This window comes from Capsicum annuum, chromosome 3, assembly GCF_002878395.1.
Source record: "Capsicum annuum cultivar UCD-10X-F1 chromosome 3, UCD10Xv1.1, whole genome shotgun sequence".
NCBI classification, from domain to species: Eukaryota; Viridiplantae; Streptophyta; class Magnoliopsida; order Solanales; family Solanaceae; genus Capsicum; species Capsicum annuum.
In genome coordinates this window covers 234,040,691-234,054,857 of record NC_061113.1, presented here as the reverse complement: position 1 = coordinate 234,054,857, position 14,167 = coordinate 234,040,691, and the positions used below count along the sequence as shown (strand labels likewise).

General features: G+C 25.5%; 1 protein-coding gene across 1 annotated transcript in view; it reads right to left on the bottom strand.

Annotated features, from left to right (window-relative positions):
• LOC107866084 overlaps positions 1–3,930 on the bottom strand; it is a 5,443-nt gene extending 1,513 nt beyond the window's left edge. Inside the window, exon 1 of the mRNA XM_016712268.2 lies at positions 3,154–3,930. Within this exon, the coding sequence (XP_016567754.1) occupies positions 3,154–3,315 (162 nt within the window). The 5' untranslated portion in view covers positions 3,316–3,930. The remainder of the gene's footprint in view (positions 1–3,153) is intronic.
• Between the last annotated feature and the right edge of the window lie 10,237 nt (positions 3,931–14,167).

Below are 14,167 nucleotides of genomic sequence, written 5' to 3'. Positions count from 1 at the left end.
TCAAATTTAAATTTTAATTAAAAAATGAAAGGAATTGAATTGAGAGGCAAAATTAAAATTAAAAAAAAAAGTGAGCGTGTGTGTGAGAGGGAGGGGGCTGGAAGTGTGTTTGGGTGAGGTGTGGGGGCTGGAAGGGGCTGGGGTGGGGTGGGGATGGGGCTGGGAGGGGCATTGGGGCTGTGGGTGGGGTGGGGCTGGGTGGGATGGGGATAGGCTGGGGGAGACGGGTGGGTGGGGCTGGGTGGGGTGGGGACGGGCTGGGGTGGGGGTGGGGGAGGCTAGGTGGGGTGGTTAGGGGCTGGAGAGGGGGTGGGGTGGGAATTTTTTTTTTAAATTTATTATTTTTATATTTTTAAAAATATTTAAAAATATTTTTAAATTAAAAAGGATGGATGAAAAAAAGAAGGGGGTGGGGACGGGCTGGGTTGGGACGGGCTGGGGTGGGGTGGGGAGGAAAAAAATATATTTTTTAAAATTTTTAAAAATATTTTTAAAATAATTTTTTTTTAAATTATAAACATATTTTTAAATTAAAAAATATGGAGGAAAAAAAAGGATCCTTTTTAAAAAAAAAATTTAATTATAAAATATTTTTAATTTTTTTAAAAAAATTTAAAATATTTTAAAATTATTTTAAAAATTTTAAAAAAAATTAAAGTTTTTTAAAATTTTTAAAAATATTTTTAAATTTAAAAAAATGGAGAAAAAAAAAGGACCCTTTTTAATTTTTTTTTATAATTTATTTATTTATTTATTAATTATTTTAATGTTAAATTGGCCAAAAAAATGACCCCCACTCGCACCCCCAGGCGAGTGGGTACACTTTCCTTGTTCTAATCAGCATGACTTTGCCACATAGGCAAGGTCAACGGTCAAAGGGTGCAAAATATTGTCTTTTGAATGGTTCAAGGGTCCAGAGGACAAACATGTAAGTAGAAGTGTTCAACTTACAAAACTGACATAGTACAAGGATCCAGAAGGTCATTTTGCCCCAATAAAATAAAAAAATAGTTGTTCCAAGGGATTCGAATTGGGGTATAGCATGTGAGGCATTTCTTCAAGCCCTTTTTGAACTAAGAAGCCAACTAACAATTTTGTTTATGGTTCCTTACTTATAATTTTTATATATTTAATATATTTTTAATATAATTACAAGGCATACGAAAATGCTTGGGGTTCGGAACCCACATTAGTAATGCTACATCCGCCCCTTGCTGGGTTCAAATTGGAAAATTTTCAGAAATAGCAATTATAGAATCTTAATTGTAACTTTTATAGCAACGATTTCATAATCACGAAAAATAGTAAATTATATTTTGTATTTAAGTAAACTATTGCTATACAAATACATATACAACAAGATTTACTACCTTTGTTTTACTCAGATTAGTTGAGTTAAATAAGGAATAATTATCTCATCTAATTAAATTCCCATAAATTACTCTTGTTTAAATTAGTAGATTTTTTTTTTCAAATCAAACTCAATTATGAAGATTATTATTTCCATGATTTTCTAAATTTGAAAATATCATTCTCTTATATCTCTAACTATTTTTTCTTGTTAGTTTTTTCATTTTTTTTTATATTTTCTTATTTTAATTTCTTTTTCTTTTCCACCTTTTTCTTCCCATTTTATTTTCTCTCTTCTACTTCTCTTTTTTATTCTTTTTTAGTTTATTTATTTCTTTTTTTTTTCTTTTCTCATTTTTTTTTCATTTTCTTCTTCTTTTTAAAAAAGAAAAAAATTTGTTTTTGTTTTTATACTTCTATTTCTAGTTTCTATTTTTCTTTCTTATTTTTTTTCTTTTTCACTTCTTTTTTTTTGAATTTTTCTTTTTCGTTTTTATTTTTTCTTTTTTCTTTTTTTTATACTCTTCTATCTCTATTTTTATTTTTAAAAGACAAATATCTATATCATATATACATATTCAAAAAATATACAAAATAAATAGACATACAGATTTGCATATGTATTTACGGTAAAAAATATACATATATATCTGCATATGTATTTACAGAAATACATATCTAACTCACATGTATATATATAAACGTATAGGTCCCAAAATCTTTATTACAAAAATAACAATTATATACATATACATATAGGTAATAAAAAAAATATACGACACATATCTTAAACAGTAAATATATATGTTACCCTCTAAAATAATATAGATGTACAGTTCAAAGACAAATCTAACACTGTATAAAATACATATAGCTCTGCATATGTATTTACAGAATATATACCTGATCCATATGTATATGTTTATTTTATATGAGTCACCTTTGTATTTCACAAATATGTATGAAGATATATAGTATATTTATATTTGTTACTGTTTAATATGAATATAATATGTATTTCGTAAATACATATTTATGTTTTATACTGTAAATACTTATACAGATCTGTATGGATATATATTTGATATGTTTTTTGAATATGTGTATGTGATATACATATTTATCTTTTTAAAATAAAAGTTAGAAATAGAAGAGTAAAAAAAACGAAAATAAACAAAAATATAAAAAGAAAAAAAAGAAAAAACAGAAGTGAAAAAAAAAAGAAAAAAAACACAATAGAATTAAAAAAAAAATATGAGAAAAAGAAAAAAAATATGAGAACAAAAAAAGAAACAGAAGAGAGAAAAATAAAGTTCAAAGAAAAAAATAAAAAAGATAACGAAATCAAAATAAAAAAATAAAATGATAAAAAAGTAAGACAAAAAAACTAACAAAAAAAAAGGAAAAAATATAAGAGAGTAAAAGACAATAATGATGATAATTATCTTCAAATGTGAAGGGAGAGAAAACAAAAAATTAAAAAAAAAAACAAAAAAGGAAAAAAAAATAAAATAAAATAAAATAAAAAAATAAAATGATAAAAAAAATAATATGAAAAAAAGAAATAAAAGATATGGCTATATTTGAGAAGGTGAAATAATGGAGTGAAAATAAAAAAATGTAAAGTAGTGAAAGTAAAATATATACTTGCCTAGTTAATAAGTAAAATAATGTTACTCTTGTTATATTCTGTAATTTTATAAAAGTGTTGTTTTTTATTGTAATTATCGTCTATACTTTCTGTAATTTTTCCATTCAAATTTCTATACTTTTTTGTTAGTGGAAAGAAAAATTAAGACGAACCTCCATCATAGCGCGAACCCAGAATTGACGATTGATTGAATTGATGCCGATGACAGTATGAAGAGGATGTTTAAGGATGCGATGAAGAAGCCACAAGTGATAAGCAACCATGAAGAGGAGGCCTACTGGTACCAACATGTAGTCCAAAACTTGTTTCTCCATGATTTTGAATGGAGTTTCAATTTTGAAGGTGGGAGTGTATTTCTCTTTAAAGGCTGAAAAATGCAAAAGTGAATGTGTATTTGGGGAAAATTTTTAAAGTGGTGTAAATTGGTGTAATCTTGTGACTCTACACTTGTCTCTTGCCTTAAATGGAGGAAGAAGGAGAGTCTCTCCAATTGTGACACGAGTCCTCCTTCCGGTCGAGTGGTTGGGTGGTGAACAGCTGATGTCTGGTAATTCGAGTAAAAATTTTCAAGTTTGAATTGCCATATCTATCAAAAACTAATACCAATATGGAGAAGGAGAAGAAAATTCAAAAATTTTCCTCCATAACGAAATAGAGTGACGATTTGCAAGTCATCACGGACTATCTCGAGTAAATATGTGTTATTGGCTAGAAAAATGTTGATCCACTCTCTGTCTTTGCCTTTTAGACTCTGCTAGCTTAAATTCAACGGCAAAAATTTCAGTAACATTTAAAAAAGCATCAGCAGAATTAGATATTTTTTTGTTAATTTTTGTTGGACAGACAAAAGTTCTGTCCAAAGAGCATGAAATGGCTGATTCTTTATCTAGAATTTAGCATCAGCACAGCCCACAATATTTGTACCTGTTTCATTTAGTTTGGCTAATTTTAAATGTTTATTTGAGTCACCTCAAATCTTTTCAAATATGCGCTAGATCTGAACCCCACTTGTAGATTGTTAATACTCCCTCCGTCCCAAATTGATATGATATATTGATTAAGAAAAATAATAAATAATACGATTAATTTATTATAATATCTCTATTAAATGATATTTATATTTTAATTTAAAAAAAAAGTAATTAATGCAAAGGGTAAAACATGAAGAAAAAAATTATCACTTCTTGATTAATGAAAAAAGACAAGTAAAATTAGAAATCAAATTAAAAAATTTGAGACGAATAATTTAGAACGGAGGGAATACGAATCAAAGACATTGTGTCAAATCAATAATACGTATTTAATAGGCAAGAATTGGCTTTGCTTTAAATGTCCAAAGGATTGTAGTCGTTAGTTTAAGTTGTCTAAATTAAATTCTTTTGATCAAGTTTGAGAGACTATTGATGTATTCACACACTTCTAATTTAAAAGATTGATGTATTCAGCCATTTAATTAAGGGAAATTATATTTGACTCGAGAATTTTTGTCTCAAAGGACTCGAATTGCATTTTTTGCTCGGTCAATTCGTAAATAAAGCGACAAATGAGAGTGATATTGTCTTTTCACTTTTTTTTCATACACAAAATAATCTCTCTAATTGGAAACTACCCGATTTTGACCAAACCACTACCTCAAAATTCAAAAAGTTAGCTGACATTGTTCCTTTCTTGCCCCCCACTTTCTCCTCCCCCTTAATCCTTTCCTCTTCACTTTTTTTTTTTTTTTGGTTTTCCATCAGGTGTCCGATGCTCGCATTGGAGCCCCAACTCCTCTTCACTTATTACTCATGAAACGTTTCATTTTTTCAAAAAAAATTATCATGTTGGCCAAGTGGTATTTGATTCTTTATCTACTTCTCCAATTAGTTTTTTATTTTTATTCATTCAATATACTCTTTAAAACTTGAAATTTTATTTACTTTACATTTTTATTCATGGAAGTGGAAGTCAATATTTCTTGTAAGAGTATTCGCTGTTTGATTTTGGTCAGCTTTTCGCAAAAACAAAATCAAATCAAATAAGTCACATTTTAAATATCAGAATCAAATTAATTAAAACAAATTTATTGCTTTGATTCTTTTTTTGGTTATACAATTTAGTCATTTTAAAAATAAATATTACAAAATCAATAACTCTTTAAGAAAGAAAGACGTACAAACATTTTATCAAGTTATTTATGAAACTTTTTCAAAAAATTGTAAACATTGTCAAAAATTTTAGTCATTTCAAATGAATATAAATAAAATTTCTTACAATAAATTTTTATGCAAATAATGAAATATTTGGTCGTATATATATTGATGATGGTATTTGAATTAAATAATTATAATTAATTAAAGAAGTACAAATTATTTTGAAAATTTAATATATTCTTAGAAAAATTACGTTATATCACTATTTAACTTATCATAACTATTAAAAGTTTTAACACTTAAATAATTATATAAATTCATGATTTCAGATAAGAGCTTGGATAACGATCTGATATATTCACGTAAAATTAAGTGATGTTTTCGAAAGAATGTGATGCGTGAAATGTAATGTATTCGTCTAAAATTTAATAATGTATTCAAAAAGATTTGATGTATTCGTATAAATTAAATCAGAATTATTATCATAATATTAAAAAGAATTGAATCGCTGTGACAAAAAAAGACAAAAAATAAAAGAATAAATAAAACTAACCTACAAAATCACACGAGTGCCTCTATGTTAATTGTTAATACATAGAATTTGATTTTATTTTTTGAATCCTTAACAAATTAATTCAATAAATAAAATAGTATGTTTATATTATAATACTAGAGTAGCATGACTCGTGTCAGCACAGGCCCAATATTAAGATATTTTAATTATGTACGATAAGTTAGATTAGTGTCAATCTGAATTATAAAACATGAATACACAAAACATATTAACTACTTGGTGGGATTTTTCAAGGAGCCAAATTATTTCACAAGATAATTATATATAACTTACTCATATAAATCAAAATTCAATGCATTTTGAAGTTCAGATCTTTAATCATATGACTAAATTCTGATTCATTAAGTATAAAATATGAGATTAAAATTGATACATAAGACTCGACACCTGTTGTATAAAATAGAGAATAATTGTTGAAAAAGATAAAGTGTTATTTAGTCATTGCATATTATATCAGTGGGTTGCAATTAATAGCCCAAAATTGCAATGTATTCTCCTACTAATCCCACATAAACATACTTTGCTTTCATTTCTCATTCTCTTTTATTTGTCAACTTGTTCTTTGAAGTTAAATTAAACTAAAATCTTAAATTTAAATTTTAAGTAATTTGAAAATTATTAAAAAAAAACTATAAGTTACCATCTATCATATTAATTTAATTGACTTTGAGAATACGATAAAACGTATTTCTGTAAATGTTTTGTCGAATTTTGTCTTTGTATATGTTCCTTCCATTGAAACGTAGGAGTTATTTGTTAGAGTGTATAAAAATAATTGTATTAGTAATGTTTGCATTAATAATACTTGTATTAGTAATGTTGGTATTATTTATGCTAACATTATTTCTTATACACTATTTGATGTGATGTATTATAACTTGTCTTTTCAATGTTAACATATTTAAACAAAAGTTTTTTTTTAAAAAGGATTGCATATACGTTCTAATATTCATCCGGGATCAAGCACGGGTTCAATACATGTTTTTTTCGTCTCAATTTATATGATACAAATACAATTTAGATAATCAATCATATTTTTAATATGTATTTAGATAATTTAAGTTGTTAAATATTATAATATATAGTATTTTTTATTTAATTTTTAAATAATATACATTACTTTTCTTGTCCAAACTTTTGTGGCATTGATAGTCAATTATATTGTAAAACTAATTTAAGTTTTTAATTATTATAATTTATAATACTTTTCTTCTATTCCAATTTAAGTGACACTAATATAATTTCAAGAGTCAACTAAATATTTTATATTTTAAAATTTTTTAACTTGTTAATTATTGTGATTTATAGTATTGTTTACATATTTTTTGAAATATATAACAGATTAAATTATTTTTAGATATTTTAAGTTGTTAACTATTATTATTTGTAATACTTTTTATGAATGATATATGTTACTCTCATTGTCCAGAGTTTTGTGTCGTTGATAACCAATTATATTTTTTAAATAATTTAAATTTTTAATTATTGTGTTTTATAATATTTTTTTGATTTAAATTTAAGTGGCACAATGCTTATATGACCATAATAATTAATTGAGAGTGATATAATAAAATAACGACTGATCAGCGAAGCATAAATATCTTAAATGATTTACAACGACTAATTAGAAGCGACATAGCAAAATTACTATAAAAATAATACCCGTGAAAAATTTTTAAGTGGATCTCATATAAGATGTCAAGTTAGTTTAAAACATCAAGAGTTAATTTATCATTTTAATATCTATTTTACCTTTTTATTAAGTATTATTAATTTTTTAATTTTTAAATGACTTATAATAATTATTTAGAGGTGATATTTAGTAAAACTATGATTGAAGAAGCTGAAACAAACATGTCATAAATTTCTATTTTACTTTTTTTGGTTAAATATTATTAATTTTTAAATACCTAAATGACTTATAATAATTATTTAGGGGTGATATAGTAAAATCGCGATTGAAGCAGCTAAAACAGACATATCATAAATGTTTATTTACCCTTTTTAATTGAATATTACTAATTTTTCAATACATAAATGACTTATAATAATTAATTAAGGGTGATATAATAAAATCACGGATTGCATATTATTAACTTTTCAATATATGAATGATTTATAATAATTAAATTACAAGTGATATAGTAAAATTACGATTGAAGTAGACATGTCATAAATGTTTATTTTATTTTTTAATTATATATTATTAATTTTTTAATATATAAATGACTTATAATAATAATAATAATTAATCAATGTTGATATAGGAATGATGGTGAATTTTTAAAAATCAAAGAAACACTAATTATTAGGTTTATTTAGTTAAAATCATAATTCGGTAGGTTTAAGATAAATCAAGAAAATATCGACTTAATCAAATAAGTTATACGAGTAAAATACATTTTATATATAATTTTTTTTAAAATAAAATATTAAAACTTTTGCTTTGAGTTTGAGGTGATTAAAATAACTACAATCCAACAAGTAATTAATGCTCAAAGTTTTAACTAAAACATCCATTAACTAGTAGAAATAGTATGCTTGATCCAATACGGATAATATGATTTGCATATATAAAAATAACTAATTATTATTATTTAGTAATGAATTATGTTTAACCTTATATAAGTAGAATCTTGTTAGGTATTTTTCTTTAATTTCTTTTTGTTGGTATATATTGACTTGGCACAAATCTTAAAAAAATATTTATTAAAAATTTATTTTACTAAATTAACTTTATTAATTATACATTAAAAATTTAAATTAGACAATCTTGTATTTCGTGGAACAAATAAGGAAGAAAGCAAATTATATATTTGATATGAAATGTAAATAAAGAGTAAAATGTATTTAATTATATTTATCATATTAATTATTATAATAAATTATTATCTTATTAATCAATCTACTTAAACATAATACATTTGAACAATTTTATATTATATAATCTGAATAAAAGCAGCACGTAGATACTGCACGTAGATACTTACTTTGTCCTAAATAAAATGAGAAATACAATTTATAGAATAATTACTATCTTTTTAGGAAAACAATGAAAAATGGATGACAAATAAAGGGCCCACATGTGGAAATGAATGCAAGGCTAAAAAGCCACTTGTGATGGCATTATGATAAATTTTTTACATGATATTGTTTGTAATTAATGAAAAAAGTGTGAACTTTATTTTAAAACTTTTGATAGGTCCACAAAAAAAAGCACAAAAGATTTTCAATATTTGCTTACAATTTTTTTTAAAGACATCAATACCCATATTTTTGAATTTAATGTCAAATAGATGACATGTTGAAACAACTCTTTCTAATATATAGAAAAGAAAAGAAAAGAAATAATGATAAATACGATATTCAAATCATATCTTTTATTTATTTATTTTGTAAAATTAAATTTTAATCCTTATCACTTATTATCTAGTATGATTTTTAAATTTGAATTAAACAAAATTGAGTTGGAATCCTATTTATAATTATTTTTTTAACATCAATCGTGCATCGCGCGGGTACGAAGACTAGTATAATTTCTAATAAGGAATGAACCTCCATTTGGATCTTGGTTTACTAGTCACATAATTCGGTGATCTTTGTATTTTATAATTTTATTGTCTACTTTGCCTATTTTCAACTGTTCTTTTGTAAACTAGATATGCACAATTCGTGCTAGCATAGGTCCAATATATATTTTTTTAATTTCAATTTATGTGACGTAAATAGAATTTAGACAAGTAATCATTAAAATAATTTAAGTTTTTAATTATTGTGATTTATAATACATTTTTTTTATTTCAATTTAAGTGGCAATGAAATAATTTCGAGAGTCAACCAAATATTTTATATTTTAAAATTTTAAAATTGTAAATTATGTGATTTATAATATTTTTTACATAATTTTTTAATAAAATATTAATACTCTCTCCGTTCCAATTTATGCGGCACAGACAAAATTTTGGAATTCTGTCAATTTTTTAAATATTTTTATTAATTATTGCTATTTACAATACTTTTTATTTCATTTTCAAATAATATATATTGCTTTATATCTTCCTCTGCCCTGTCCTAATTATATGACACTAATATAATTTTGATAGTCAATTAATTTTTTTATGTTAACATATCATTTTGTTATTCTTAATTTTCTAATACATAAATGACTTATAATAATGGGTGGTATGGTAAAATCATCATTTGAAGGACGACAATTTAATTTAAAACATCAAGAGTTAATTTTGAATTTTATGTCTATTTTATCTTTTTATTAAATATTATTAAAATTTTTAATATTTAGATGGCTCATAATAATTAATTAAGAGCTATTGATTATGATACTCCTATAAAAATTAACATAATTTTTTCATATCCAATAGTAATCATTGATAACTCACCAGAATAATATATTAATTAAATACGCAATGCTATATTTTGCATATACAAAATATGATAATATTAAACATTATTGAATAGGGCATTATGTTTATCTCTCACAATGATAAAATTTTATTGTATATTTTTCTTTCTTTCTTTTTTACTTGATACATATTGACCCAATACAAATCTTAAGAAAATATTTATTAGGAATTTATTTAATTAAATTAAATTTATGTACTTTAAAAACTTAAAGTTAAGTTTAAATAATAGTATTTCTATATAAGAAAAAAAATAATTTTAAAATTTAAATTTACCAAAATAAATAAGTAAAAAAAAATAATTTTAAATATAAAAGTCAATTAAAATAGTAAAATTGATTTACTTTAAATATTTAGTTGTAATATTTAAATTAAATCTATGGAAAGTTGGAAAGTACTGTGGGACCCAGTTACTTAAATGTAGCTTTGGGGGTAAACTTGTAAATAAATAGAATAAAGTGGATTTTTGTAAGGACATGTTCTGTAAGTAAATAGAAGATTGTGGACATTTTTTACCGCTATTAATAAGATACAACTAACATAGCATAAAAGACAAATTATTTAAGCAGATTTTTCTTGTAAAAGGATTAAAATGCCTTCAAATTTTCATTAAATTCCAAGAAGCAGCCATGTTGAAGTTGACTCTTCTTATGTCTTCCCCCGTTTTATCTCAGTTTATGTGTACTAATATAATTTCAATAGTCTATTAAATTTTTTATGTTGACATATCATTTGTGTGTATTTTATCTTTTTTTTTTGAATTATTTTAAATATTTTAATGCTTAAACGACCATAATAATTACTTAGGGGTGATATAGTAAAATAACGATTGAAGCAGCGAAACAAACATGTCTTAAATGACTTATAATAACCAATTAGAAACGATATAGAAAAATCATCATAAAAGATACTTTTGAAAAAAAGTAAAGGGATCTCATATAAGACGTCAAGTTAATTTAAATATCAAAAGTTAATTTATCATTTTATTTTTATTTATTTTTCTATTTAATATTATTGGTTTTTAATATTTGGATGACTATTATAATTAATTAGGGGCGATATAGTAAAATTACGGTTAAAGCAGCTAAAACAGTCATGTCATAAATATCTATTTTATTTTTTTATTAAATATTATTAATATTTTAATACATGACTTATTTAATTAATTAAGAATAATATAGTAAAATTATGATTGAAACAACTAAAGCAGACAACACAAACAGACATGTCGACCTGTTGCCTGAGTTAACTCCCTCTTATTATATATAGTAATATATAAAGAGAGGAGGGGGGAGGGGAAGTACTCTAATAATGTGGAGTACCATGACTATTTATATTGTTAATTTGGTGTAGATTCACATTTTTAACATTTTAAAAGATCCACAACTAAATTAAGTCTTGCAAATTAATAAAAAATAAATTGAGTCTCAAATTATCACGATTTTAGTTATCACAATAATTAACTTCTAATTGAGAAATATTGGTTCAATATATGTTAGAATTAAATTGAGTGTCAATTTGCCACGACTATAGTCAACATAATTAGTTGACTTCTAATTGGGATATACTAATCCAATATAGGATCGAATTGGGCCTCAATTTATCACTATTACAGTCAACATAAATAGTTGACTTATAACTGACGAATGTTGATTCAATCTGTGTTATATTTAAATTGAGTCACAATTTGTCATGACTAAAGTTAACATAAATGTTTGGCTTCTCTTTAAAAAATATTGATGCAATTTATATTAAACTACACATCGAAGGATCCATGCTAGCACAGACACGATATTATTATTTTTTTATCTCAATTTACGTGACACAAATATAATTTAAATAATGAATCATTAAAATAATTTAAATTTTTAATTATTGTGATTTATAATATTTTTCTTTCCATTTCAATTTAAGTGACCCTGATATAAGTCCGAGAGTCAACCGAATATTTTATATTTTTATGTGATTTATAGTGTTTTTAGCATAATTTTTCAATAAGATATCAATACTCTCATCGTCCTAGTTTACGTGTCTTCTCATTTTTAAATAATATATGTTACTTTATGTCTTCCTCTGTTCTATCATAATTTTTGTGGCATTAATATAATTTTGATAGTCAACCAAATAATTTATATTGACGTATCATTTTGAGTGTATTTTTTATATAAAATATTATTAATTTTTTAATATCTAGATGACTATAAAAATTAATTAGATGTGATATAATAAAATCACAATTGAAATAATGAAGTAGGCATGTCTTAAATGACTTATAATAACTGATTAGAAGTGATATAAAAAAATTACTATAAAAAATATTTGTGAAAAAAAATTAAATGAGTCTCATAAAAGATATGTAATACCCCAAAAAATGTAAATCAATATTAGCGGCATGTTTTAAGCTTATGCATAGTACATCATGGTTCTTTGGTAGTTTCATGATCAAGGTTGATGTGAATTAAGGTCTCAAATACATCCTAGCTATTCGGCGAATCAAAACATTCCTTACCCATTGAATTCTTGAGAAGGATATTGCTATAGTCAACTTCAAATGAGCATATATCTCGTTATACTATGAATTTTTGAGCTCATGGCCTACCAACAGATAGATAGTTGAATTAGCTTTCCAACTTACCAATTTCGCCAAAATTCGATATCGGAGTAAAAAGTTATGACCGTTTTACAGTAAGCTGTCCAAACTGCCAAAGTGCGAAGGGAAGGCCGACGGACCGTCGCCCAAACCATTACAACTGAGGCAGTAAGCCTGTTTTCTGGCCAAAAAGCGACGGGTAGAAGGGACGGTCTGTCCCCAAGGCGACGGTTCGTCGCCCAAACCGCCGCAGACCTCCATTTACTGACTTTAAGTCGTTTTTAAAAGGATTTTTGGATCTTTTCCACCATTTTAACCCCTAATCCCACCTATTTAAACAACATAACTCCTCATTCATCCCTAACATCAAAATTTAGGTTTCTCTCAAGATCTTTCCCCAAGAACTAGATTCAAACCTTTCCTCGAGAAACTAAGAAATTCAAGTTCTTCAAGTTCAAGAACCATAAAAAAAAAAAAAAACATCAAGATTTGTGTTTGCCAATCCAAGAACGTTCAAGAAACATTAGATCTCTTTCAAGATCAAGCTTTAAGGTATGTTAAGTATTTATCCTTGGGTATCTTTCCACCCTTGGAGTTCAAGAATCTATTTTAAACTACAAGTTGATTTCATAGATCTCAAGTTAGATCTAAATTTAACTTTGATTATGATGTTAAATTGAGTTTTCGCTCCATGATTTACCTCAAGATTCATGAAAACTAGTTAATGGTTGTCTGATTTATATGAACTTCACGTTGAACTCTTAATCTATAAATTAGATGTAGTATCCATGAGTGGATTCAATTGTATTCATGATAATAACATTGATTGGGTTTCTAATCCATGGTTAAGTGTAAGATTTTTGTGAAATTAATATTTATATGTGTAGTATCATGTGAATTCACGTTAGACCCTTCAAATTGTGAACTTGGTGTAGACCCTTCAAATTGTGAACTTGGTGTTGAAATTGTGATACTCATGTGTTGATTAGTATTATGTGAAAATACTATGCCTTCCAAGTGTTTGATGAATTGTTCATGTGAATTATACAAGGGAAATTATATCATGTAAGCATGTATACTAGTTCATGCCATTCAAATGTTTAATAAAATGCCTCTATAGTTGTATTATGAATGAATATGCATTTTTATGCTTTGCAAGAACATATGATGCTCTTCCTTTATGCTATCGAGTCTTGGGGTACTTGTACCCGACAATTTAGTTGTATGCCTAGATTCAGTGTCAGTTTACACGATACTCTTAGTCCAGCCATGATCAGTAGAATTCAATCAGTCACAGGACTCAGGAAAATTAATAATCTCAGTAATCTCAGTACTCAGTAATCTCAGTACTCTCAGTCAGTCATCAGATCTCAGTAGTATTCTATCAGTCAACGAAACTCAATGAACTTAGTCCAGTTAATCATGTTCAGTGTCTATTCAGATGGGAGTAGG